General features: G+C 42.4%; 1 protein-coding gene across 12 annotated transcripts in view; it reads right to left on the bottom strand.

Moving 5' to 3' along the window:
• The window catches only part of ADAM22 (ADAM metallopeptidase domain 22), a 125,814-nt gene extending 102,377 nt beyond the window's left edge, over positions 1-23,437 (bottom strand). For 3 of the 12 annotated variants that reach the window (XM_033166218.1, XM_033166219.1, XM_033166215.1), the window contains exons 1-3: positions 23,065-23,437; positions 22,400-22,563; positions 1,408-1,484 (exon numbers count right to left, since the gene is read on the bottom strand). In XM_033166218.1, the coding sequence (XP_033022109.1) occupies positions 1,408-1,484; positions 22,400-22,563; positions 23,065-23,143 (320 nt within the window). In that variant the 5' untranslated portion in view covers positions 23,144-23,437. The remainder of the gene's footprint in view (positions 1-1,407; positions 1,485-22,399; positions 22,564-23,064) is intronic. The other 9 variants (XM_033166223.1, XM_033166220.1, XM_033166225.1 and 6 more) reach the window with 6 other exon arrangements.
• Positions 23,438-26,847: the final 3,410 nt, after the last annotated feature.

A 26,847-nucleotide genomic window follows, 5' to 3' on the forward strand; every position in this document is an offset into this window, starting at 1 on the left:
CATATGTAAAAATGCAATGATAAAGATAAGATATCTGGCTCTCGCTCAGCCTTGCATGTGCTTTACATTAAACCCAGAAAATGCATATCCTCCAACCCAGAGTCCAAATCTCCCATCTGGTACAAAACATCATTTGTACTTCTTCAACTAATAGGTATGTCAGTTTTCACTAAGTAGCTAAGGACTGGGATTCCTCACCAACAGAATTTTTTAAAAATCAAACTTTTCACAGATCATGCAGCAGTTGCTTGTTTTTTTTTAAGTCAATTTTTTCATACCATGCAAAATATGAGCAACTGGTATTTTTTCAAAATACTTTCACTATGCACAACAGAGCAAGCAACTTAGCAGTGGCCGTTCTGAAATTTGATTATGAATAATGAAACACCAGGCTTCACTTAGGTATTCACTGAATTCTATCTCTCTGTGTCTGAAACTGATATAATGGACCGTGACAAATGCATTTGGTTCCGAAAAACTGAAATAAATTCATTATTTGTTTCTAGGTTCTCTTAACAAAAGAAACATTTGCTGGTTCTGTTTTAAGCCAATATAATTCATACAGGGAGCAACTATTCAAGTACTGTACATATACCACTAGTTTTTTTCTTTTTAGTCTTGAGGGGAGATGTAATTTAAATGAAGAGCTGAAATTGACAATGCTATGAACATGTAAGTCAGTTCTCTTTTTATATTTACGTCTTTATTTATTCGATCAGTAAATACCATGCCAAGATATCAGTCAAACTTTATTATGGTCCTATGAGCCATTCTGTTTAAAATACAGCACACAAATAACAGAAAAAAATTGCATAATTGTGTCCTCCCTGTCCTAGTCTAGGATTCTAACCACTAAGCACATTGGGTCTCTTCAAAACAACAGGCAGCTGAGTGAGATGGGAGGAATCACCAACTAAACCATGGTTTATCATGATAGCAACAAGATGCAAGGCTGATATATATTTTTTATTGACCGTAGTTTAGAGCACTATGCTCAAACCCTAAAACTCTGATTATTCTTAAGGATAGTTTGTTGAAACAAGCCAGCTTTGTGACCTATGATTTGAAGATGGCTTGCCTCAGACAAACCACAGATAAGATTAACCACATGTTTGGGGTAAGGTAAAAATCTGGGGTTAATGAAAAATGGAAGTGAAAAAAACAACTCATTCCCATCACAATAAGCCAGCTCTGTACCAGTGGGACGGAAATGTCTAGGGGGTGGTAGTCCAAGATCCGAGCACACGAGAATGTGTACTTTGGAGAGTATTTTTCATTTTAAGAATGAGGTAATACTAAGCAGCATTAAGCAATATTGGAAAATATCAAAATACATTGCATAAATGCTAAAAGGGGGAGGGGACAAATGCACAAATCAAATATCAATTAAAATATTTATATACTTACTGGTTTAGCTCTACATCCAGGATGAAAGAAGATCCAAAGGCATCAACTTGGAAGCTGGCTCGGGCAATATGAGTGGACTGCAATGTTTAAAAAAAGTGAAATGGGTTAGCATTCAACCAATGCATTCTTTTACATTCACGAAAGAAAAAATATATACTTCGCACCAGCACAAACATCCCGGGGCACATTTAAGGATGTTGAATAATTGAGCTTATTTTTATCATGGGAATGTGGGGTTTTGTAGAACAGCACAAAGAGCTGACTATACCCCTTAGACAGATTTCTAACTCTGGCACATTTAACATCCTTACAGATGAGGAAATAGTGCTCTCGGTTGTTCTGTCCCAGATGGGGGATATTTACTGTACAAACCAAACTCTTTTTTATTTTTTATTTTATTTATAAATCATTTTTATTAAATTTTCCATTTTAACAATCCAATCAAATCACATTAAATATTCCAAATTATACATAAAAATATCAAATAATCCAAATATTCTGCCAAATTTTAAATATTCTGTACAAACCAATCTCAGTGTTATTGCCCATTTCAATGAGTATGGCTGCCCACAAAGAATACTGGGAACAATGATTAATGATTAAAGCAATTACCTACAATATATTTTGGGAATATGCTTCCTGCTGTACATTTCGATCCCTAATAAGATATCATAAAAAAATTTGCATGATGCTTCCCGAGATCAAGCAGTAGTTTTCTGTCTATGTTTGGATACAATTAGACACAACTATGTATAAAGATGGCAAACTGAACTTTCTCAAAACTGCAAAGTTTTTTTCCTTTTCCTTTGACTTCCCAAGCAATGTCAAGTTTGAGGTTGCTAATGAATTAATCAATATGAATTAATTGATTAATATCATTTTTCTTACATACCCTGAAATTGGTTATATACCTATATACTCGAGTATAAGTCGACCCAAATATAAGCCGAGGCACCTAATTTCCCTACAAAAATGTGGGAAAGCTTATTGACTCAAGTATAAGCCGGTTCACCTTTGCCACTGTGGTAGAGGAGGAACGAGCAGCCCAAAGCAACCCTTTGGGCTGCTCCTTCCTCTTCCTCCTTTGCTGCTATGGAGCTCACCCCGTCGCAGGGTTTCGAACCACCATTCTTCTGATCAGCAAGCCCTAGGGCTCTGTGGTTTAACTCACAGCGCAATGTTCCCTTGTGTTATACAGAGAAGGCTGGGATCCTGTCCTGTTTAAGCAGGAGCCAGGGAAAGTGAGCACCTGTGGGGTTTTAATACTTCCTTAACTGATAGGCTTTCTGCCTTCTGGGGTCTAAAGTTTGCATTTAAGTGAGCAGTTCAGGAATGGAACAAGCTGCCTGGGGAGAGTAAAGAACCGCCGTTCTTGTACACTTCTTAAGGAATGGTTGACTTGAGTATAAGCCGAGGGCAGCTTTTAAAGCACAAAAAGTGTGCTGAAAAACTAGGCTTATACTCAAGTATATAGGTATGTTTATACATGTATATGCTTGTAATATGTATGGTTCTGAAATAACAACAATTAAAAGCACTGGGATTTGTAGTCTGGTGAGAGATCTGGATTTAGCAGTTCTTATATTTTCACAAAAAAAAAACCTCTTGTTATGTCCTTGTAGCTTTTCATCTGCCCCAATGGCTCATGTACAGGTTATCCCTAGCAACTTACCTCTATAAGAAGTCTCTATGGCTGCTTATGCATGCTTTGTGCAAATGGCCCAACTTATGAGAAAAATGCAAGATCCCAGATAATTGTTCTGTATATGGACAATCGACAAGAGGTTCCTTTATCATATTTGTACTGATACTGAATGACCTAATTATCAGATAGCTATTCTGAAACACACTTCAACAAATCCATAAAATTCTGTTCCACGCTGGTTATAAGGCTAGCTAGAGACATTTTGCTAGCTAAGGCAGACAATACGGCACCCCTTCTTCCCATTCTAGATACAGAGACTGGCTAGAGTGACAGCTGAATCTCACTTCAACATGGGAGGCAACCAGTTCAGAAGAATCAGTCATTAAGTTGCAACTGATGCCATTGCTGCCTCACAATATCTGCTGCCTGAGGCAGGCACTTCACACTGTCTAATGCAGTGTTTTTCAACCTTTTTTGGGCAAGGGCACACTTGTTTTATGAAAAAAATCACGAGGCACACCACCATTAGAAAATGTTAAAAAATTTAACTCTGTGCCTATATTGACTATATATAAAGTAATTCTCTTGAATAGGAATCAAATAAACACAATTTTTCCCACGGCACACCAGGCAACATCTCGCGGCACACTAGTGTGCCGCGGAACAGTGGTTGAAAAACACTGGTCTAATGGCAGGATTGGCCTTGACCGGCTATACAGATAAATTACATATGTAATATACTTCAGCACACAACAGAGGGGGAGAAAAGGCAGCAAGCATTCTCTATGCTTTTCCAGGCAAAATACAATCTGTCACATTCTTAAAGACATGTACTGTGCTGAAAAAAAACAAAGCAATGGGAAATATTTAGAAGGAATTTTTATAAAGAGGAGAAATGAGGCATGGGAGTAGGAAATGGCCCAATTCCAAGAACTACTGCATAGATAAGTATTTCTGGAAAGGCTTTCTGGCTGACTCTCACTTGTCAGTAAATTAGAGGGTTATTTGACCAAACATGGCTGCTTTGCTAAAAAGACTGTTAGTTGAAGCCTGTATGGAAGTCCTTAAGAACAAAATCCTCATTTTAATGAGGCAGGGGCACAGCCCATTGTAGCTTGCCAATTATACCAATGTCTGTTTTGACATTGGCAACTCAGAAGCATTGACTGATTGGGAACAAGTGCTTAGTCAATGTGTTTGAAGAGATGAACCTTGAGTATGACGCAGTAAGGAAGTTATTATGGGTTATTTCTGACTAAGGAATCAGCTACACAGCTGCAAATGAAATGTTTTAAGTGTGTTGTAAAGTGCATTGTACAAATGTGACACTAGATGGCAACGGTGAGCTATGGTAAATTCAATATATTTTTCAAACCGGGTTTTTAAAAAATAAAAATAAAAAAGCATTTTCACAGCATTTTTTACATGTGTCTAGATTCCACCTTGGTCATACTCAAGAGTATGGAGTTTAGATCCCTCCAAACACATCAGAAGTAAATAGGAAACATTACAGAAGATCTACTGAAGACAGACAAAAAGAGAACTATAGCCACTATGGGTAAGCTTACTTTCCTGCTCAAAAGGTGCTCAAGACATACCTTGCTCATGTTTCGAAAATGTAATATTCTAATTTCTGCATATAACTAAGGAGGAACATCACATTTAGATGCCGTGTGTGTGTGTGTGTGTGTGTGTGTGTGTTCTTACTGGTGTACATCATCTTACTACCCAAACAGCACTGAACTTTCTGTAATAGTCAGCATAAACTAACAAAATGTTTGCTATTTCCAAGCAAGATATGGAAACAGATTCAGGGCAAAAAAGAGGAGGCACATGGTGAGAACTCTAGAATTCTGGAAATTCAGGACAGACCAATCAACAGGTATTAGGCACAATGGCTAAACATGCCCTCCAAGTTCAAGCACACACTTCTGAGTACCAGTTGCTGGGATCAAAAGCAGGAGAGTGCTGTTGCCATCATGCACTGCTTGTGAGCTTCCCATAGGCATCTGGCAAGCCACTGTTGGGAACCCAAGATGGTGGACTCAATGGAGCTTAAATCTGATCCAGCAGGCTGCTTCTTCCTCTTAGGTGCCATTTCTAAAGCCCCAGGCTCCTCTTCCACTGTTAGATTCACAGATAACATTTCCAGTTCTCCCAATCAGTGTTGGGGGAAAGCCGTAGCTCAGGGGTGGAGCATGGCTTGCATACAGGTTCAATCTCCAACCTTTCCAGGTATGTCTGAGAAAGACTTGTACCTGAAGCCCTGGAGAGCTGCTGCAGTCAGTGTAGTAGACAGTACTGAGCTAGATGGACCAATGTTTTGCCTCAATATAAAGCAGATTCCTGTGTTCCTATGGTTTGCAGGCCTGGGGACAAGCCACATGTTCATGCGCTCTCTCCCCCTCCTGCATGCACCCCATGCATGCTAGCATCAGTGAGTTACTGCCTGGCACCTAAGACAAACATAATTCTTCTTACCTAACTGGTACCCCAGTGTTAATTTGCGGGTAACAGAAAATGAGCAATTACATCAGAGAGGCTGGGGAAAGAAAGGTATGCTCCCAGGTGATAGGTGAGAGGGCTCGCTTTTTTGTTTGTCTGGGAGAAAAATTGAGATATACCTGTGAGAGAAGACTTCGCATTCTTCTAATTCTTTTTCGTCTTTCTTTTTTCTTTTTTACGCTTTGTTTTTTATTGCATTATGAGAAGTCTTAATAAAATTGCTTTTAAAGAAAAGAACTGACCAACTATAGTTTGCGCTTGCTTGTTTGAAAAAGGATCACTCCTTGCTCCGTTCCTGGGGATGTCACATTTCTTGCTTTCCCTGGTAAGTGTGGTCATTGTTAAGAGTCTGCCCACAAGTTTCAAACACTATGAGAAATCACTGTTTCACAACATCCCATGTAGTACCTATCACCACACAGCCAACTGCACACATTCAACACGGTCATGCTGAACTAATCCAGAAGGTTCTCGAATATATCACCACCACAGCTGCTAATGGAACATATGGGAGACACCACAACTTGATCCTTGTCAAGTGCCTTCTGACAACACAAAAGGTAGAGATTAACAGCAAAGAGTCATTGAAACTAAGGGCATTTTCCATGTGAGGCTCAAATCAGTTGATGCCCACATCATTCCATGAAGTGAATGCAAACCCTCCAGGTAACACAAAGGGTTGTGGAGTTTTTCCTTAACACAAAGGCAGCCTGGAATGAAAACCTTGAGCTCACTGTTTCTATACAGGATAAGGAACCACAGCCTCTGGGGCCACATTTCCTAGGGAAAATTTGGGTGAAACCATAGGTGAACAGCAGGCTACATTCAAACCAGTGGAGTTGCATGGGGGACGACGACACTGGGGCAGTTGCCCCAGGCGCAAAATTTGTTAGGGGTGCAAAATTTCAACACCCTGTGTTGGACAGCTACCATTGCCAGACTCCACTGAAAGTGGCTTCTCCATGCGAACCAGGAAGTGACTTCTGCAGACAAAAGAATGACTCTGAGGCTGCAACCTCCTGAATGACACAGACACCTTAGGGTGGCAGTTGAATGCACATGTGTATTCCATCTGTTTCCCTCCAACCCTCCGTGTGACCCCAAGCACTGGCAACCCATGCTACGCCACTGACTCCAACCACATAGGACAGAGGTATCTGCACCCCCCCACCAAACATTTCAGCTATACAGTGGTACCTCAGGTTACATACGCTTCAGGTTAAGAACAGAACTTGCGCTCTGGCAGCGCAGCAGCAGCGGGAGGTCCCATTAGCTAAAGTGGTGCTTCAGGTTAAGAACAGTTTCAGGTTAAGAACGGACCTCCAGAACGAATTAAGTTCTTAACCCGAGGTACCACTGTATAAAGTTAAGGGAAGCCCATTTTAAACACAAAAAACTTCAAAGTCTTTAAAGTATATAAATATTCATACAGCTTGATCATATGCATGCTTTATACACAAATTAAGTTCCATTACTGCCTTGTAAAATGCACACAGGATTTCAGCCCGAATCAAAACTCTCTAAAACTGAACATTTAAGCATTTTTATTATGGAAAATTATTGTATGCAAGAAAATTGTCCAGCAAATATAAAGAAGGAAATATACAATTCTATTTATTAGATATATCTGACATGATAAATAAAAGGAGCATAAATATTTCAATGAATATTTTAAAACATCTATGAGAACCTTCCATCCAACAACGTTCAAGCATTTATGAGGACCTTTCTTTCAGGATTCTTTTTTCTTTTAAATGGAGTAAGCAAATTATTCAATCAACCCAGCAATACAACACCCAGCTGCAGTAAACAAGGAAAGAGAATTCTCTGTTGAATCAGCACTAACCAAAAGGAGGAAAAATGAAGACAAGTATTGCAGCTCTAGTAGGCAGTACTCAGAGCAGGAACCTATTCTTGAATGCTCTGTAATCTGTGACAGAGACCTTCTCCAGCACATACACACGCACACCCCTAAAACACTGCTATTGTCCTCAAGAGAACCCTGCCTAGGGCAAGAAGGCAGACAGTAGTTCTAGCAAATCTAACTTACAAAGAAAGGATTAAAGCTTTATTCTCACATAAAGGAAGCCTCTCTGTAAGGTCAAAGATGCTTAAGAAGGTTAAAAGAGGGAATGATCAAAATGTAACCAGTTTCATTCCTTTTCGTTGAGCACAAACATCTGCATTTAAACTTCTAGCATAGCCTCAGCTCAGCTCTTGCTGGACTACAGATCCCAAAATCCCTGACCACTGACCAAGCTGGCTGGGGCTGATGGGAGTTGTAGTCCAACCATATCTGGAGGGCACCCAGTGGGCCACCCACTTCCGGCTCATTTGGTCCCTATAGGCTTGGGGTGGATAAGGGCAAGCTAACAGATAACACAAAATATTACACACCATTAAAAACCAGAGCCGGGAGGGAAGTACCTCTAGAAACCCAATTGTAGCTGTTGCAGGCAATGCACCATGATCATGAGGATAAGCTAATGTGGGAGCTATACCAGCTCCAACACCTTTGCAAAGCAAGAGCAGGAGATTGTAGGGGTGCTGCTGGAAGGAGAAAATGTTGCCATCTGTCAACAATTTTTCTGTTTTGCAACCAAAGAGAAATAAGCCTCCACAGACCTCCAAGCACTTCTGCAATCAAGACCAACTTTTTACAACCTTCTGCCGTCCAGTTGTTTTGGACCACATCTCTCATCAGTCCTAGCAAAACATCTGGAGGGCACCAGGTTGGTGAAAGCTGATCTACAGGGTGCAGTCCTTGGACAATGCAGGCAGGGATGGTATTATAGCTACAGCATTTGGAAATCTGTGCAGAAACAATGGAGAAAGAAAGCATTGTGCAAAGCGTGGCAAATTAATTATAGGTATGATCATATCTATGTAAGTAATTGTTATTATTTATTTTCTTAAAAAAATAAAATCAAATGTTCTCTTTTATTGCAAGTGTACTGTCTGCAATTAAATGGGAAAAAGGAAAAAGACAGGCAAAAAGCAAGTCATGGAAGTTACAAGCATTCAGATGTGGCGACAGAAGTTAGATATATTCTTTTTACTGCTTAGAATATTCTTTTATCCAAGAAACAAAACGCGCTGCTTTCCTGGCTTGCAATATAACACAAGAAGTGAGACTCTGGGATCTTGACTGCTTGTATGGTTTTAGTGGGGCTACCTTTGAAGGCAACTCAAAAACTACAACTAATCCAAATTGCGGCAGCTAGACTGGTGACTAGGAGTAGCCACCGGGAACATATGACACCAGTCTTAAAGGATTTACATTGGCTCCCAATACATTTCCAAGCACAATCAAAAGTGTTAATGTTGACCTTTAAAGCCCTAAAAGGTTTCAGTCCTGCATACCATTGTTTAGCCCGGACACTGAGGTCCAGATCCAAGGGCCTCCTTCACTTTACTGCGAGAAGTGAAGTTACAGGGAACCAGGCAGAGGGCCTTCTCAGTAGTGGCACCTATGCTATGGAACGCCCTCCCATCAAATGTCAAGGAAATAAACAACTGTGGCGATCACCCATACTTAGGATTGGCACGGAAGGAGTTAAAAGGAATAACCAATAAGAACCTTTAGGGGGCGGAGTTATGTGGGCTATATAAACCCCTCCCGGGGAAGGAAGGGGGTTCTTTGGTCTGGGGTTCGTTGGTTCTTTGGGTTCTTTAGTCTTGAGTCTTTGGGGCTTGTTTTGGATATTGAGAGGTTGGAAGAAGGGTGGCAAGGGAAGGAGTAGGAACAGGGGATGGGAGAAATCGTTGGGCACTGTTGTTAACAAGAACACAACCAAGAAAGTACTGTTTATCCAGAAACCATATGCTTATGTACTAAACTTCAAATAAAACAGTTTTGTTCCAATATTCTCCTTGCCTGAACTGAGTGAAGTAAATACCAGACAGACTGGTTGGTGGCAGCGGTTAATTAATAAAGTGGTGAGTGCAGGTATCAACGGACCGTCAAACGTCTGGGGGACCTGTGCAGGTTGAGCGAACCGCCACAACAACTACCGGTATCTGACTTTCAGAAGGCATCTGAAGGCAGCCCCACATAGGAAGGTTTTAATGTTTGATGTTTCACTGTGTTTTAAACCTTCTGTTGGGAACCGCCCAGAGTGGCTGGGGCAACCCGTTCAGCTGGGCGGCAGATAAACAATAAAATCATTACTAGTAGTAGCAGCAGAAGTTTCTGTTTTATATTGGCCGTTTTAATGCTTTTTAGATTATTTTGCATTGTATGGCTTACTGTATTACCATAGATTGGTGGGGCCATAGCTTAGCGGCACAGCAACTGCTTTCCACACAGAAGATCCTAGGTTCAGTCCCCAGCCTCTCCAGGAAGGGCTGGGGGGTACCCTTGCCTAAAATCCTGGAGAGCTGCTGCCAATCAGTGTAGACAATACTGAAGTACATGGACCAGTTGGTCTGAATTGGTGCGAGACAGCTTCTTATATCCCTATGCCATACATTATACAGAGAACATCAGCAAGGCAAAAAGTGAGTCCCAGCTGAGTTTGTTTAGGATTGCAGACTGAGCATCTACATAATTCTCAGGTGGGTCTTCCTGCCCAAGCTGTAAATTATTCAACCCTCGTATGCATTAAGATTACGAAGAAGTAATTTAGGGGTCATTACCTTTGTGACCCATTATAAATTATATATTAGCCCTGCACTATGCACTGCTGATTTTGCAGTGGTCATTGGATGGAACAAAGAAATGGACACTCCATCAGTCATATCTGGTACTTGGAACATCCAATATATGTGGAGAAGCAACATGTCCACTTCCTATAAAAACTGATTCACTTACTGAACTTGGAACTATTTATAGAACTGCTGGTCACAAATTAAGAGTTAGATTAGCTCTAAGAGATAACCCGAATTGAACATAAAGTCTAAAATAAAAAGGGAAATAAAATGCACACCGGTTTATAAACAATTGAAATTACTAAGAATGTGTGACCTACCAGGACAAGGCAGACGGGATGCACTGGCACATCTCTGGGTGATTTGCAGTAGATTAACAAGGATCATTGACTCCCAATTGTTTAGCAATGGCAACAACAAAAGGCACTCTCTTCCCCACCCTTCTAGATTAAGCTGCTTGGCTAAAGAAAGCTTGAGGGGGAACCAGGATGCATGATGGGACTGTGAGCGCAGTCGTGGCTGGTGACCACTGGAACTGATAGGGTGGAAGGTAGGAGGCCCAACAGTAGGTGGTGCTAGAACCAATAACAGGCAGAACCAACTTATTCTGGTTTTCTCCTCCTCCTCCTCCATGCTGAAGACTGCAAGGGCAACCCTGAGAGGGAGGGTGCTGACAGGCATTGCTACCTTCTGCAGCAGTTATAAGTAAGACAGATACACAAGTGGGCGCAGACTGAGGCTGGTGGGACAAATGCCCCATTAGCTCTCCACTGGCAAATTCCTAGCTTTGAGCAAGTGCTCGGAGGTGCCATGCATCTTAATTCTAAATCCATTTTCTTTTGAAGCTGAATCACCCAACTTCGCTTCTCTCTGGAACTGTGCTGCCCTTTGCCACCTGCTAAGTCGCATTCGAATTTTTCTGCATCCTTTTCCTCCCTTGCAAGGGCAAACTCCCTGAACGCAAGCTCACAACCCCACATCTAAACACTCGTACCGCAATAATGAGATGCACATTTCCCTAATGCTAGAAAATTCCACCACAGGCAGCATGGCAATCAGGAGGAGGGATCAAGGGTGGCACGATAAATTTATCATGAGCTGGAAAGCTGCAGTTCATTTACATATCCCTGAGATAAACAAAGTGGATGCCAAACAACATACGAGCCTAGTGGTGCTACATTTAATTCTTAAACTGCGAGTGTGAAAACTTACAAGCACGTCACCCCATTGAGGCGTCTCCTGGTGCCCACAAGGTTCCCTCTCCCAACCCGGCTGAAATTAGGCTTGAAAGAAGCAGTGTGAGCTTGCTTGCGAGGCATGTGTGTATGTGCTGTACCCACAACCATAGAGCCAGTTTGCAAATGTGCCCACAGGTCCAAAAATGTGGATGAAGAATGTTCACAGGTCCAAAAATGTGGGTAGAAGAATGGCAGATGAAAATGATGGACTATATGGAGCTTGCTGAACTGACCGGGAAACTCCAAGACCAGAGGGATGATGCGGTGGAGAAAGATTGGAAGAAATTTAAAGTATATTTAAAGAACTATGTTAAGATTAGTATTTAAAATAAGCAGGAAGATTAGATAGGCAGCAGATATAGAAGTTAGATAAGGTGTAAAAATAGATGAAGTAATGTTAAGGTTATTTGATAAGAGAAGACGATTGTTGTAGTAACATGAGAATATAAAGATGTAAAGAAATTACTAAAGATGATTTTTAAGGAACACAGATGGAGAGGACGTGGGGAAGTCAAATTACAATGATATAAAAGGAGGACAGATTTAAATAAGTGTTTTTATTATTTTTCTTTTTGTATTTTGTTGTAATGTTTCTTATTGTTTGTATTGTTTGTTTATGTATTGTTAAAAACTAATAAAAAAATTTGGGGGGGAAATGTGGGTGACCCGATGTTTCCTGAATGGACAACTCACTTGCAAAGGTGGGAATTGAAATCAAAAGTGTGTGAGAGAGAAACAGCCTGCCCCCCCCACAAAAATAAATAAATTGGAGGCAGGGACAGAGAGAACTCTGGGGACACAGGATCTCTCTTTAGCTATCCAACATATCGTAGCAGCTGTTGTTCTTGTAAAAAGAATATATTATATTGGAAAAATTAAGCAAATATTCACACGATGCCAATCCTGATGGTTTTAGGTATCCTGTAGAGACATATTTATTCATTCATTCATTTGGTTAAGATGAGCAGAGGAGGTGTTCTGCTGTTCTCACAGTGCTGTGATGCAATTCTGATGTACTGCTGCTGTGGTTTGACATTTCAGATGGTTTTATTATGTATTTACGTCTTCGTGTCGTATATCTTCGTGTTGTATCCTCCTCTGGGATTGCTTTTAATGGAGAGAGAGTAATAAATCACCTGAATAAATACACAACAGTTATGCCTACATAACTGTTACAAAAAAATTGTTCCATCTTCAGTGCTTCTTCATCCAAAGAAAACAACAAAATCTCATATGTGTATACTAAGCAGCAAGTCCTACCACATTTCATGGGCTTATTCCTAAATTAGGGTGTCCAGGAGTCCAGCCTAAAACCAATGCTGCTGATTCTGAAAAAGTTGTAGCTTTCTGTAGTTCTTTAAACCCAGGCAACGCCAGAGAAGATCCTGCTCTGAAGCCCTGGAAAACTACTGCCAGTCGGTGAAGACCAAGGATGGGGAAGCTGCTTTCTTCCAGATGCTGTTGGCCTCCAACTGTCAACAGCCCTAGCTAGCAAGCCCAATGTTTAGGAACAGTGTTAGAAATTCAGATATATAATGTAATTGCAAAATGGCACCTTAAACATGGGCTGCGGTTGCCACAAAGGAATGTCTAGGCACCATATTCCCCCCATGAACTATTCATTTATTACAGGTGTTGGTCTGCCATAGTCAAAACAAAATAAAAATAAATAAATAAATTCTTTCCAGTAGCCTCTAAGTCTCTAAGGTGCTACTGGAAGGATTTTTTTTATTTTTTTTATTCATTCATTTATTTATTTATTTATTTATTTTTATTATTATTATTATTATTATTATTTCCATTTCTATACTGCTTTATATCTTAAGGAACAAATCTCAAAGCAGTTTGAAATTCATTAAAACATCAAATAAAACAACCCAGAATAAAACTAATTCAAGCATCCAGGAAAATATTTCAGATCCTGACATTTTGCTTTCCCTATTGGTCAACCTAGCATCCAGAAATCTCCACATGGTCACAATTGGTCCTGCACCAGTCACAAATCACGCCTGGATAATTTCAAGCACTGGTCGGGAATGACAGGAGTTGTAGACCAACAACATCTGGAGGGCCACAGGTTCCCCAGGCTGGCACAGGGAATAGCGAGTGAGATAGGCCAGCAACCCCATCTCTGTATGTTCCCAGGAAAGTTCCTTCCACTGTAGGAATCAGAGGGGAGAGCAGACATGGAACCATTTATATTTATCATATTCATGTCCTACCATTCCTCCAGGGTGGTATACATAAGGTCATCCAATTTTAGCCTCACAGGAACCTCACGGTGGAAGATCTAGCAATTTGCACAAGACCATCTTGTGATGGCTGAGCAAGGACTTGTGCCTATACATCCCAGTTCCAAAGTCAAACATCCTACCAAAATGTGGTTTCTTGCACACAATCTGCCAAGCAAGAGTCAAACCAAAGCATGGTATGAAAAAGGTTCCTAAATGGATGTACTTTTTATTTTTTAAAAAGCGAAATTATTGGGGAGTTTACCTCTTCACCAAAGCCTCAATTCAAGTCTCCTTCTCCCACAAAATATTACCCTATTGTTAGCTATAGATGGAAAGCCTTGTGAGTTTTTCTTCTTCTGCAGGGACTTATCTCATTGGTAGGGACGATCAGAGCCAAAGAATTATCCCCGTCTCTTGCAGCCCTTTTCCAAACGCCCACATACTGCTTTTCCGAAATAGAAAGACATCAGGAATTCCAATCAAGGAGCTCCCACATCATATGTAGTTCTACCCTCAGGTCTCATGCCTGCAGGTGAATTGTCCTTTCTGGGAATCACCCACAGTTTTTCAAAGCAACATTAAAGTCCTGCCATCTGAAATCACTTTAGGCAAAAGAATGTTACACTTGGAATGGATCTCGCTGGTAAGACTGTAAGCTCTCAACTACACTCAACCAACCATGAATGATAGGCACAGTGAAGCGCTAATTGAGCATCCTTCAGTAAACATCATGAATCAAATTTAAGAGTGTCCTGTGACAACGTTATTGCAATTTCCCAGTGGCAATGAACACATCAGCTGCAGAAACTCTCACTCTCTAAAGACACTGCGGGCAGTCCCAATCCAGCATTTGTTTATCCTTAATAAAGCCAGGGAACTCTTGCTGATTCTGTAACTCCTAGGCATTTCTGAACATCACCTTAATATTCACTCTCCACAGACTGAACAAATAGTTTCCTTAACCATATGGTGGATTGCGCATTCTTCATTCATTCATTCATTCATTCCTAGGTTTTCTTAAACAACCATGCATGTTTGGGGCTCTCTAGAGAAACAGTTCATCAGATGGCATAACTATTTCTACCATTTTCTTTTTGGGTTGCATGCAGGGAAACCAAGACTGACTTGCCCCACCTCTGCTCCAGGGTATAAAAGCAATTTGTTCCCGGAAGAGTTCTTGTATAGGCTTCTTCTGGGCATGCTAGTTTTCTCACTATATGTATATTTTACCCCATCAGGGTGCAATTAAACCATTTTAGATCATGCCTTAAAGGCCTCCAGTCTGAAGTGGTGCAATTCTGGAAAAGTATTGCCATGTAATGTTTGTCTTTGAGAACCTGTGAGCTTCCTATAGGCACCTGACTGGCCCACTAGGTGAACATAATACTTTTCTAGATGGGCATCTGGTCTGTTACAGTCATGCTTTTCTTTTGTTCTCAGGACACTTTATGCACAATAAATCCTTTCTCTCTCCTTCCTGGGTATAAAGCCATGGTTAACCTCCATTTGTCAAACAGACTTTCTTAATGTTTTGTACATCCACCCAGTTACATCAACCCACTGAAAGGGTTCCTCATACCCAAGCTTTCTAACCAACCCTTTTTTCACCCTGGATGCAAAATTCCTGGGGTCTGTCCAATGTATAAATATCCTTCATTTTTTGTTGATATGTTGAAATATTCCTGTTAAATTATTCATGATTTATTTATTATTTAAATAATCACTGGTCATGATTCGCACCCAGAACATTTTACCTGGCTGGAATATGTCCCTTAACTCTGATATTGGATGTTGCTTGCCTGGATGGAGGATAGGGAGTGGGTGCGGTGGGGTAGGGTGTAGTTGCTAGCCTTCCATACAGAACTAAAATTGTATCACCCACCACTGCTGTACACCCCTTGGAAGCTTGTGTGGAAAACAGTTCCCCACCTCTGATCTGGTGAACCCATGGTTCAGCGGGGATTTGAATATAATTCCAGACCAAACACAAGTCTCTGAGTCACAATGGGTAGCATCAAGACATTCTTCAGCTCACAGGCTGTAAAGTGTTTACTGAGAACAGTGCTGGGTGTTGTTTTAAATTGTCTTATTTCAGGAAAGCAGGAAAGACCTGGCAGTAGACTAAACAAGGGATATTATATATGATGTTTCTTGACTATTGTAGCTTTCATCCAGACTGTTCTTTTGTTTTGCCCTAAGTTTCATGACAGATTTATTGCCAACTTGGTCGGAGTTTCTCTCCAAGCCATCAGTTACTTCCCAGAATGCTGACAGGGTGAAAGAGATCTGAGAAATCAGACCCTCTCTGGCTATGTCTCCTGTGCAGGAAGCTCTTTCATCCTCAGCTCTACAGCCAGAATAAACTCTGATCTTACTTCAGATGTCAGGGAGTAGAGTGTTTTGGATAAAGGGAAATTAATATCAATAAAGGAATAATTGAAATGCTTTACTGAAAAAAACTGAGAAAAAACAGCCAGACTAATTGTTCAGCTTCTAGTAAACTCAGTGAACACTGATAAACAAACTAACTAACTAACTAAAAGCCAGCCATATAAATTGGAAGTCTCAAAACAGAATGCAATGACTACATCAGGCTTCACCAAGCTGGTGTCCGCCAGACAGTTTGGACTACAACTCCCATCAGCAAATGAAATTAATACTGTAGTCCAAAACATCTCGAAGACACCAGGTTGGCCAAGGCTGGACTACATGATACATTACATTTAGGTTTATTTATAGGCCCAAAGATCCCCAAAATGATGGACAGCATATTAATACAAAAATGATACAATTAATCAATCATCAGAACAAGACGGCAAACTCACAGGTTACCTGGCTGCAGCCTATCCACCCAGTGAACTGGCAAAAAAAAAGGCGACAACTCATTCACCAAACTAATCCCTGTCTGCCAGCTCTACCATCAGCCCTAGAGTCCTTAACAATCACACTGTATGTCACAGCAAACCAGCAGACACCATTCCTGGGGACTTGACCCCACCCACCCAATCAGGATCCTGGCACAAAGAGGAGAGTTCTCACTCTTGTCCCAACCTAAAGAACATGCAGCCTGCATTTCAACCAAAAATGCAGACGATGAATACTCTCCCCCTGGAATGAAACATTAGCCCTTGTTTTGAGTTTACTCCCGGAAAGCAACAGTGGACCGAGCAAGATTTGAACAATAAACCAGAGACCAACATTTCCCCCTACAATTCACTGCATCAATCTGGAATAAAGCAGTACTCCTGGCCAGTGAAACAAACTGGCTATTACTAATGGTACAGGTCCACAGATAAAACTTTCCAGCAATGAGTACATAAAACATTAAAGCTTTTTGAATGGAATATTGATTAGAACCAGGAGATGGCAAGCCTATCTACATGCCTTTCAATCCTTCGCAAGAAATTCCAAACAAATATCTCATCTCACTTTTTTTAATGGCGCCATAAAACCAGGTCATAAACATCACCTAAAGAACAAATGCTAGGTGAATAGAGTTAGGTGGACGTTACTAGGGCATCCAGTTTCCTATCTGGTTTTTCTAAGTTTCTAACAATCATGAGTTTCAATATATTCCTGTACACATAATTCCATTGTGGGGTCCCTCCTTGTATTAATTTTGTTATTTGAGGGGCTGATTCAATTCCCTTCACTTATGGAGTCTGACCTAATAAACCCAGTACAGTCCCCCAAGCTGGAGTAACTACAGGTGAAATGAAACTTCTTACGGCTGCACATCTGAAAACAATTATCATTATTATTCATATTACTGAGTTATTTGATTTATATGCTGCCTTTGCTTCAATGAGCTCATGGTAACAAACATGATTTCTCTCTCGCACACATACACACTTTATTCTTACAACCCTGCGAGGTAGGCGAGGCTGAATGTCGGTGACTAACCTACAGCAAGCTTCATTAAAATGGAAATTAGGGTTGCAGACCTAATCCATATACAATATTGATTGAATGTAGCAATTATATATGACTCAGTGGTATATGTCCATCAACTCTACACATACAATGTAAGTGTTTCTGTTAAGTAATGCCCATTATCCTACTTAGATTTTAGATTTGTAGCATGGGGAGGTAGAGAACATATATCTGCACAAAAGAAGAACACTACAATATACTGATGCACTAAGACAGAGGAAGACAATGTGGTGCCCTTCAGCTATTGTTAGACTACAATTCCCATCATCCCTGACCATGAGCCATGCTGTCTGGGCTCATGGGAGTTGCAATTGAACTTCTGAAGGGCATTACATTGGAATCTCGGCTCATGTAGGCCACTCCTTAGTACAGGAGGTAGCTTTTTCATTATTACTGAAACAAACAAACAAAAGGAAACATAAACATATGCAATATCAGTAAACACAGTATACAACTAAGGCCCATGTACCAACAGGCATTACTCATCTTGGCCAGGGGTCTATATTGCCGTTCTCTTGCGACAGGCAAATTCAGCACCTGGGCCAGCGCTTTGGTGCTTCCAAGCAAAAACTGAAATGGTGACAGCACTTAGAAGGCGAAGACCCCACTCTTCCACCTGCCATTATCATTGCAGCAAAAATAATGCCCCTACCACAATCCTTATTTGATTGACTATCAGACACAACGGCTAAGATGTAACATACCTTCTACACCAGGTGGGGAGACCTGTGATCCACCAGATGCTGTTGGACTTCAACTCCCATCAGCCCTGGCTTCTGGGGTATTACCAATGAATTGCACAGTAAGGAATTATGGAAAAGCAGGTCATCACAGGTACTAGGATGCAGGAGGCACTATGTTGCATTTCACTGGGAACATCCGCTGAGCTCATATGTGACATCGTCTGCTCCTATTTTATACCACGGAAATACCTGAGTTTTAAAGCATCACCAGTTCTCAGACTATGAATATTTACAACTCTGCCTAAAAAACAGAATGGGCATTTACTTTCAATCTCACATAAAAACAACATCTTGCTGAATAACTACCAGCTCTCATAGTTCTGGACACTTGTTAGACCTAAAGTAATAAAACTTGCTTAACAACCTTGCAGCTGTGAAGGAAAAGCCGAACCAAACCTTCTCTCCAAGTGCACATCATTAGGCAATGCAGGTAAGTAAAAAAGGCAAAGGACCCCTGGGTGGTTAAGTCCAGTCAAAGGTGACTATGGGGTGAGGTGCTCATCTCGTTTCAGGCTGAAGGAACCGCCGTTTGTCCACAGACAGCTTTTCGGGTCATGTGGCTAGCATGACTAAACTGCTTCTGGCACAACCAAACACCGTGACAAGTGTCAGAGCGCACAGAAACACCATTTAAGTTTCCGCAGCAGCAGTACCTATTTATTTACTTGCACTGGTGTGCTTTCGAACTGCTAGGTTGGCAGAAGCTGGGACAGAGCAACGGGAGCTCACTCCGCTGAGCAGATTCGAACCACTGACCTTCTGATCGGCAAGCCCAAGAGGCTCAGTGATTTAGACCACAGAGCCACCCGCGTCCCTTTTTTAGGCAATTCATAGCACATGTGAGCTACCTGGCCCATGATTTGGGATAACAGTCTTAGTTTGCATCTGTTTCATTACAAACCATATTTTAACTGTGACTGCATCAGACCAACACGGCTACTTACCTGAATCTACAACTTAAATTAAAATACAGTATAAGCAAAATAAACCACATTTTACCCTTCACGTTTTTATTCTCACCAATTCTCTCTCATTCATGTTTTAAAAATAAAATAAAAAGGATGCACTAAAAATGTTTTCAACTGACAATATGGGCTTATTTGTATAGTTACTTTTGTAAAAGCAAGTAGAGCAAAAGTGTGACTTCCTAAAGAGTTCTTAAAAATGCAGCAAAACAGAAACTTGGATTAAGATGATACATATTTCATTTGTCACATCATTCATGATGCGAGGACATTACAGAGATGCATGACTTTGCAAAACATCATGAAATGCTTTTAGGAGCACATAACCTAGTGCACAATATATCTCAACAGGCAGGTGCCAATTAGAAGTTATAGTTTCTGGAAAGCTGCAGCCTGAGCAAAGAAGAAGGAAAACAATATTTAACAGTGTTTTGTAAGGCAACTGAGCTGCATTTGTGACTGTATTGGTGTTTCAAGCTTTAGGGTCTTCAGATAACCTTGAAAAGGAGAGATTTGCTCAGCAGCTTTTGATAATGGTTTGTTTTTTACATCACTGGCATGGACACCTTGTTAAACCCACAAACTATGTGCAGCACCAAGAGCACCAACAGGTCAACAGTAAACTATGATCACTAATGTGCAAATTATGTAGAGCTATTTGACTGATCAGCAGAGAAACCATACATCCCTGAACGAGGATAGTCAACATGGCAGACTCCAGGTGTCGGCTTGCAACTCTCATGTGCCCCAGCCAACATGGCCAAGGGTAAGGGATGATGGGTAAGGGATGATGTGAATTGTAGTGCAGCAACATCTGGAGAGTACCAATAGAGAGAACCCCAAACCATCCAATACGAACTACCATTAATATCTATATTTTGTAAAATGAACTGAAGATAATACAGTAAGCATTTATTTTCTTCAACACAGCTCTCATACCTGAAAAGCCAAGCCTATTTAAATGAAACAAAGGCTTGCCTCTTTGGTAGTGGGAGCTGCTAGAGTGAAAACTTCAAGGGGAAGCTCTATCTATTCATGCTGTGATGGCCTGGGACTCGGGCTCGGACTCAGAGGTGGAGGAGTCGCAGCCTGCACCAGACCCTCTGCCTGGGACATCAGCTGAACCAAGTCTGGGGCCTGGTCCTGAGGACACTCAGTCTGCTCAGCCTCCCCTGCAACAAGACTCAGCTGAGCCGAGTCTGCCTTGGTTCCAGATGCAGGGGATACCTTGTTGCCATCAGCAGGGTCATCACCAGCAGCTGGCTCACTGCCGGCTGGGGCTGAGGCGGCTCCTGGGTCCTGTAACCCACCGGCGTCTCCCGAGCTGCAGAGACTCAGGGCTGATAGAAGGAGAGACCTGAGTATTCGCAGGAGGAGTGCTCACCTCCAGGCGAGGGGAGGGAATGGGTCGCCAGGGGATCGGGGCCGTCCGTTACCCTGTTCTAGATAAAAGGCAGCCAGACCTTACCCTGGGTTGCAAGAACAACATTGTTGGTTGCTAGTTTCTGCCAGTGTTCCTGCTTGAGACCTGTCTTGCTTTCCTGCCTGAGCTCCTGACCCGTCCTGGTTCCCTGCCGGCATATCTGTTCCTGACTTCGCCTAACTCCCTGCCCTGCACTGCACCCAGCTTCAGCTACTATGGACTGTCTCAATGCTGAACCTTTGACCATGGACCGGACTTCTACCTCGCTTCTCGGGTAACCCACGGGACCAGCACACATGCATTGCCCATCGTCCACAGACAACACTGCAATTTGAGATTAAAGCTTTTGCTTACAGAATTCCCATCAGTGTAATTAAATGAAGCTCAAGCAGTTAAAATCTCATTTAAAAACTTTTTTTTCTTTTGTCAAAACCAAATTATTCTCCAACTCACTGAAACAGACTAGAGTGAGTTTTCATGTAAAACAAAGTCTATTGATAAGAGGATTGCAAGTTGCTAGCTGTGGTTTTTGCTCAAGGGTTTCTATTTCTCCTAACTTTAAAAGTAATTGACATTATATTCTTACTACTTAGGATAAATGGAAAAATCTGAAAGCAATGACTCACACACCCTGAACAGAAGAATACAAGAAATGAATATACACGAATCTAGTCTCTTAAAACTCTAGACTCATTTAGAAGACTTTCAAATAAAAAAATGACTTGAATCAGTTAATTTTCAGTGCAATCCAATGCATGTTTACAAAGACGTTCCCTCTGTCTTCCATGGGGCTTACTCCCTTCTAAGTGTGCTTAGGATTGCAACTACTTAGCTACCAGCACAATCTTGTGCATATCTACTCAGAAATAAGTTTCAATGAATGCAATAGGTCATATTCCCATGTAAGTCGTCTGTACAGGGTGGCAGCGTAAATAAATTAGTTAAATAAACTAGTTACAAATATGATTCAGAGGACAAATTTCCTTTAGAGACATACATACTTTTTCAAGCTAAGTTATCAAATACATTCCAGATGAGAGGAGGAAATAGCCTTCTATTCAAAATACAACCTAACATGCTCCTGTGATCCTAAAACTATATACATGGCAGATGAAACTTAAAAACCATTCAAAAAAAACATTCTGCCAGGAAGTTAGGAAATGCATATCTACACTGGCTATTATTGATCAGACCCACTTGGGGAAGCTTTCAGCAAGCGCCCTGTGGTCTGCTAACAATTGCTTTTAGAGCCATGATACTGCCAAAAACAGAACCCATCTTGCTGAAACCAAGATTTCTACGCTGATGCGTACATTTTCCACAAAGGACAGAAAAGAGGATCATCTGACTTCCAAAAAAACACAAGACGAATTGCAGGATTTGTTATTTCATAATAGCCATTCCTTTCCCAAGGCAATTGCTTCAATCTGGGTAACTCCACTGTGCCTCCCCTCCTACTGTCATTTCTATGCATGGCGCATCAGACCTGGACTAGCGTTTTGGAAGGAGCCACCGCCTCCGCCTCCTTCCCTTTTCCCCAAGCGCACGTCTCCTGGGCAACAGAAAACCCCAGAGTAGGCTGCCCTCTCCTTTTCTCTCTGACTATCACCGGAAGCCAAAGCTGCCCCCCCCCACCCGCCGCCTGCTGCTGCTCACCTGCTTCCCACCAAAGCTGCCGCCGCCGATGCGGGTGTTGAGCACGTCGTGTTGAGTTTCGTTGCCACCGTCCGTGCTATAGATCAGCCGGAAAGGGACGATATTTTGTCTCTCCACAAAGCGATCCCCGTCCCTTCGCTCCATCTCTGTCAACAAGGCGTCTCCTCGAGGAGAGAGAGAGAGAGAGGAGGGTGGGGAGGTGGGAGGGAAAAGAGACACAGTCACGATTAAGCAAATCGGGATCGCTTTTATTTACAAAAGGTGACCCTCCGGGGCGCGACGTAAAGGGAGGCGGGCAGCGGCAAGGAGCAAGGCGGCACACGCGCTCCAGATTGCAGGGCTGGGGAAGCAAGAAACCAGCCCACCCAGCTCCATCTTAGCGGGAGACCCTTTTCGCGCCTTGCCTCGATGGATCTTTCTCTGCTACCTGCTCCTTCCTAAACACAAACACACACACGCCCCGAGACACGCAAGCGCACGAAATGCAGCGGGGCTCTTGCTTTGCCTCCCTTGAAAGCGCTGGGGACTCTGCTCGGCTGCACCGGCCGAGGTTCTCTCTGCCCCCCCCCCAAGAGATCCCTACAAGGCGATCCCTGCCGAGCGTCCGTGTGCCGCGATGCAAAGGTGAGGTGAAGACTCCCACCCACTTTCTTTCTTTCTTTTACCTGCGCGGCTGGAGCCGGCTCCGGAGAGCATCCCGAAGGCACAAAGCGTCAAGGAGAGCAGAGAAGTCGCTGGCTGCATGGCTGGGTCTCGGTCGGGTGGGAAGGAGGGAGGCGCGTCCTTCCTCCTCCCCCCTCCTGCCCGCAATAAGCGCGGGTCACACGGCGGCTGGCATGGAGGGGGAGAGGAAAGGCGCCCCCCGCTCCCGGGGTCTCCTTCTCCTTGCGAGCGAGAGAGGCGCGCGTTCTCCTCCTCGCCAATGCCGCCGCCGCTGCCGCCTCAGTGCTGCATTGTGCTGGACGGGCTTCCGTTCGCTCCGCGAGCTTCTACTGCATTGGGCGGCTTGCTGTAGCTCAGAGGCTTCCCAGCTCCGCCCCTCGCTCCCCACACTGTCCACATATGATATGCAGCAGCCCGGAGAGGCGGAGAGGGAGCGAGAGGCTTTTGCCTTCTCGTCGGCGCGAAAGCCCCCTTTCGCTTCGGAGGAGCGAAGCCGAGGGAAGAGAAGCCGGGATTCCCGGGAAATGTAGTTCGTGGAGCCAAAAGTTCCTCAGAGAGGGAACCTGTGTGAAGAGCTCGAACTGCGCTTGTCTCGCGCGGGGGGGGGGGGGAGGGAGAGAAATAAGGCGATCGTGGTGGTTGCCTTTCTTTGCACAACAGGTTACAAGGCGTGAGGTGGAGGAAAGGGACAATGATCTGTGAAAAAGGGGTTTTTGTTTTTTTTACCTCAGGAAAAAAGGAGGCGGGGAGGCCTACTCCCATCCGTCCTAGCCAGCTTGGCCAATGGTCAAGGGATGGAGGGAGCTGGAGTCCCACAACTTCTGGGGGTCCACAGGTGCCCCACCCGGTTTTATAGGGCTGCACCTGAAGGAGAGCTTCAGAGCAGGAGTGGGGTGTGACCTTTCAGCCAAGGACCACTTTCCTTCCTTGGCAGTCTTCCAGGAGCCACATGTCAGTGGTACACAGAGCCAGACGCAAAAGTGGGCAAAGCAGATAATGTTTTACCTTTGTAACAGTAGGCTTGTTTCTACCCGCCCGTAGCACACCCCTTTCTTATGCCCTGCGTTCACGCAAGCAAGAGTCACGATTGGAGGTTCAGTCTGTGAGGCAAAAACATTAAAAGCAAGGTGGGAAACAGTGCTTGTGAGGGATGTGGCCTGAGGTTGCTCTCCTCTGCTTTATGGCATAATACTGTAATACATCTGCTAGACTTTAGAGGGGAGACTTTGCCATGTATACAGAAGCCCAGGATCACTGCCATTATCAGAAGTGACAGGGGAAGGTAGTCCTCACAGCTGTGATACCACCAGTAGTGAGGAATGAAGGAGAAACTTGACTCACTTTGCGTTTAAAGGTGAACTTACCAAATGTGCATATTCCGAAGCAATATGCAAATGTGAATTTGCACCTCTGAATTTGTCAATACAGTTCTCCAGCCAAATAACGTCTGCAAAAATGCATTATACTATGGTAAAGTGTACATAAAAATGCATATTAATGACAATTAACACACAAACATGCATTATGACTTTGCAAAAAAAAAGGTGTCTATTAGGAAAATTTGCATCAAAAATGCCATTGGAGATTATGGGAGTTGTAGTTTAGCAACATCTGGCAGGCCCAAGGGTCCCCACTTCTGCTCTGCAGCTGTTGAAAGTTGCAGGAGCCTTCTTTAGGTCAAATACTGACAGCATTGTGGTGTCTACTAATGCAACCAGAAATGTGTATGATATGCTGGAATATGTTCCATCCTTTATCTCTTTATTCTTGTTCTTTCCATATATGCAAAGGGGCACATACAAAGCGGTTACAGTACATTTACTAGAGAGCTTCCACTACAATATCCTACCAATAACACATATATTCTCACTAGAAAGGTCTGTACCAACGCACTAATTTGACACTCCTACTTAGTAGCATTATTACAAAGAGCTGACAATAGCCTTTTGAAATCAGTTCTCAGGTACCTCAGGCTTTGAAATAATGTTACAAGAAATCCAATCTTTTTAAATACTGTAAAGCATTTTGGGAGAATCACTTAGCAAGCACTGAGCATGCAGTTCTTTAGCTATTGACCTGATTATCAGTAAACAGTTTGCATTTTTGCAAGCAAACATTCCTTTCTGCCCCAGGGAATCTTCTGCAGTCCAAAGGAGGTTAAGGAAATAATGAAGAAAACCCCATGTACATATAGCTGTTTAACATTTCCACATTTACCTAGGTGCCGCACCTAAGTATGCATTGGAATCCTATTTGGTAGCATTCTGTCCCATCTGTCTTTGCCTGATATACTTTGGGCATTATGAGCACCAATACAGTGTTGTGTTTAGGACTGGTAAAACACAGGTTCCAATACCCACTCAGCCATAAAGCTCACTGACCTTGGGGCAGGCAGCATTTCAGCCCTATCTACTTTGCAAGGCTGTTGTACAATGGCATGGGTGAAGCAGAGAACAAAACCAGCTCTTAAAAGGTGGGATATAAATAAAACAAAGGAAGAGAAAATCAAAGTCATTCCTCCCTGTCAATGCACCTTCTTAACTACTGCTTGAATTTGTTTTCTGACCTACACTTCTGTTATTCTATTCTCCTATGGAATAAGTCACTGATTGGTTTAAATTCAATTATCTAGGGCTTTCCCTACTATTTTCTGAGACACACAGTATTGTAAAGAAATGTGTGGCCCTAAAAATTGTTTAAGTCAAGATTCTTCAACAATATTAGACAGAGAGCTTTCTGAACATCCATTTCAAAGAAACTTGCAGAGGCTCGGAATTGAATATTCTATTGCTACCCTCTGCTGTTCAGCTTCTTCCAGCGTCAGGATCCTTTTAACTGAATGAGCCACTGTAGTTTTGTAAGGTTATTTTGCATTCCTGTTACATCCATCTTCTCTTCCATTCATGGCAACTAAAAACTACTATTCCATTAAAGTGGAGTCTGTTTTGGAATAACTAAGTTCATTTAAGGTATGACAGCATACATACCCCCAAAAAAATTCCGTATAAGGGAGGGTAAAAATATCAGATGTCATCAGGATTTCACCAATATCCATTGCTTTATGAAGTCAATTAACATAGCCATCTACTGGGCAAAAGAATGTATGGACAACTGTCTTATCTGAAAAACTAACGAAAAGAGTGCATGCTTTGAACTATGCAAGTGATGTAGACAATTTTGAAATATGGCACCCTTTCACTCAGCAGGGCTTATTTCTGAGGGCTGCAGGTTGCCCAGGTAGGCAACCTAACGCCCTCAGCCCATGAGTGGGTTGGCAGAAAGAGAAGAGAGGATGCAGCACAAAGAAATAGAAATAGAAGAGGGTGGTCCCATCCCGTGATTTATTTAAAGCAGTTTTACCCCCCCTCTTCAGCTGGAAAAGCTCCCGTAGTGGCTTATAAGTCAGTAAAAATAATAGAACCCCTTGTATTCAGGCTTACAATCTTAAGACTTGATGCAAAAGGAATGGGAAGGGGAATACAACTCTGACACCAATACAGTGGTATCTTGGTTTAAGAACAGCTTAGTTTATGAACAACTTGGATTAAGAATGCAGCAAACCCGCAAGCAGGTGTTTTGGTTTGTGAACTTTGCCTTGGAATAAGAACATGTTTCGCTTCCTGTTGAGTGTGTTCCATTTGTAAATTGAGTCCCCTACTGCTATGGGAAAGCACGCCTTGGTTTAAGAACAGATTAAGTTTAGAAACCAAGGTACCACTGTATATTAAATTTGCAAGGCTCTTAGAATGACCAGCTTGGATACAAATGAGCTGCTCAGCTTTTAG

This window comes from Lacerta agilis, chromosome 12 (genome assembly GCF_009819535.1).
Source record: "Lacerta agilis isolate rLacAgi1 chromosome 12, rLacAgi1.pri, whole genome shotgun sequence".
Taxonomy (NCBI): Eukaryota; Metazoa; Chordata; class Lepidosauria; order Squamata; family Lacertidae; genus Lacerta; species Lacerta agilis.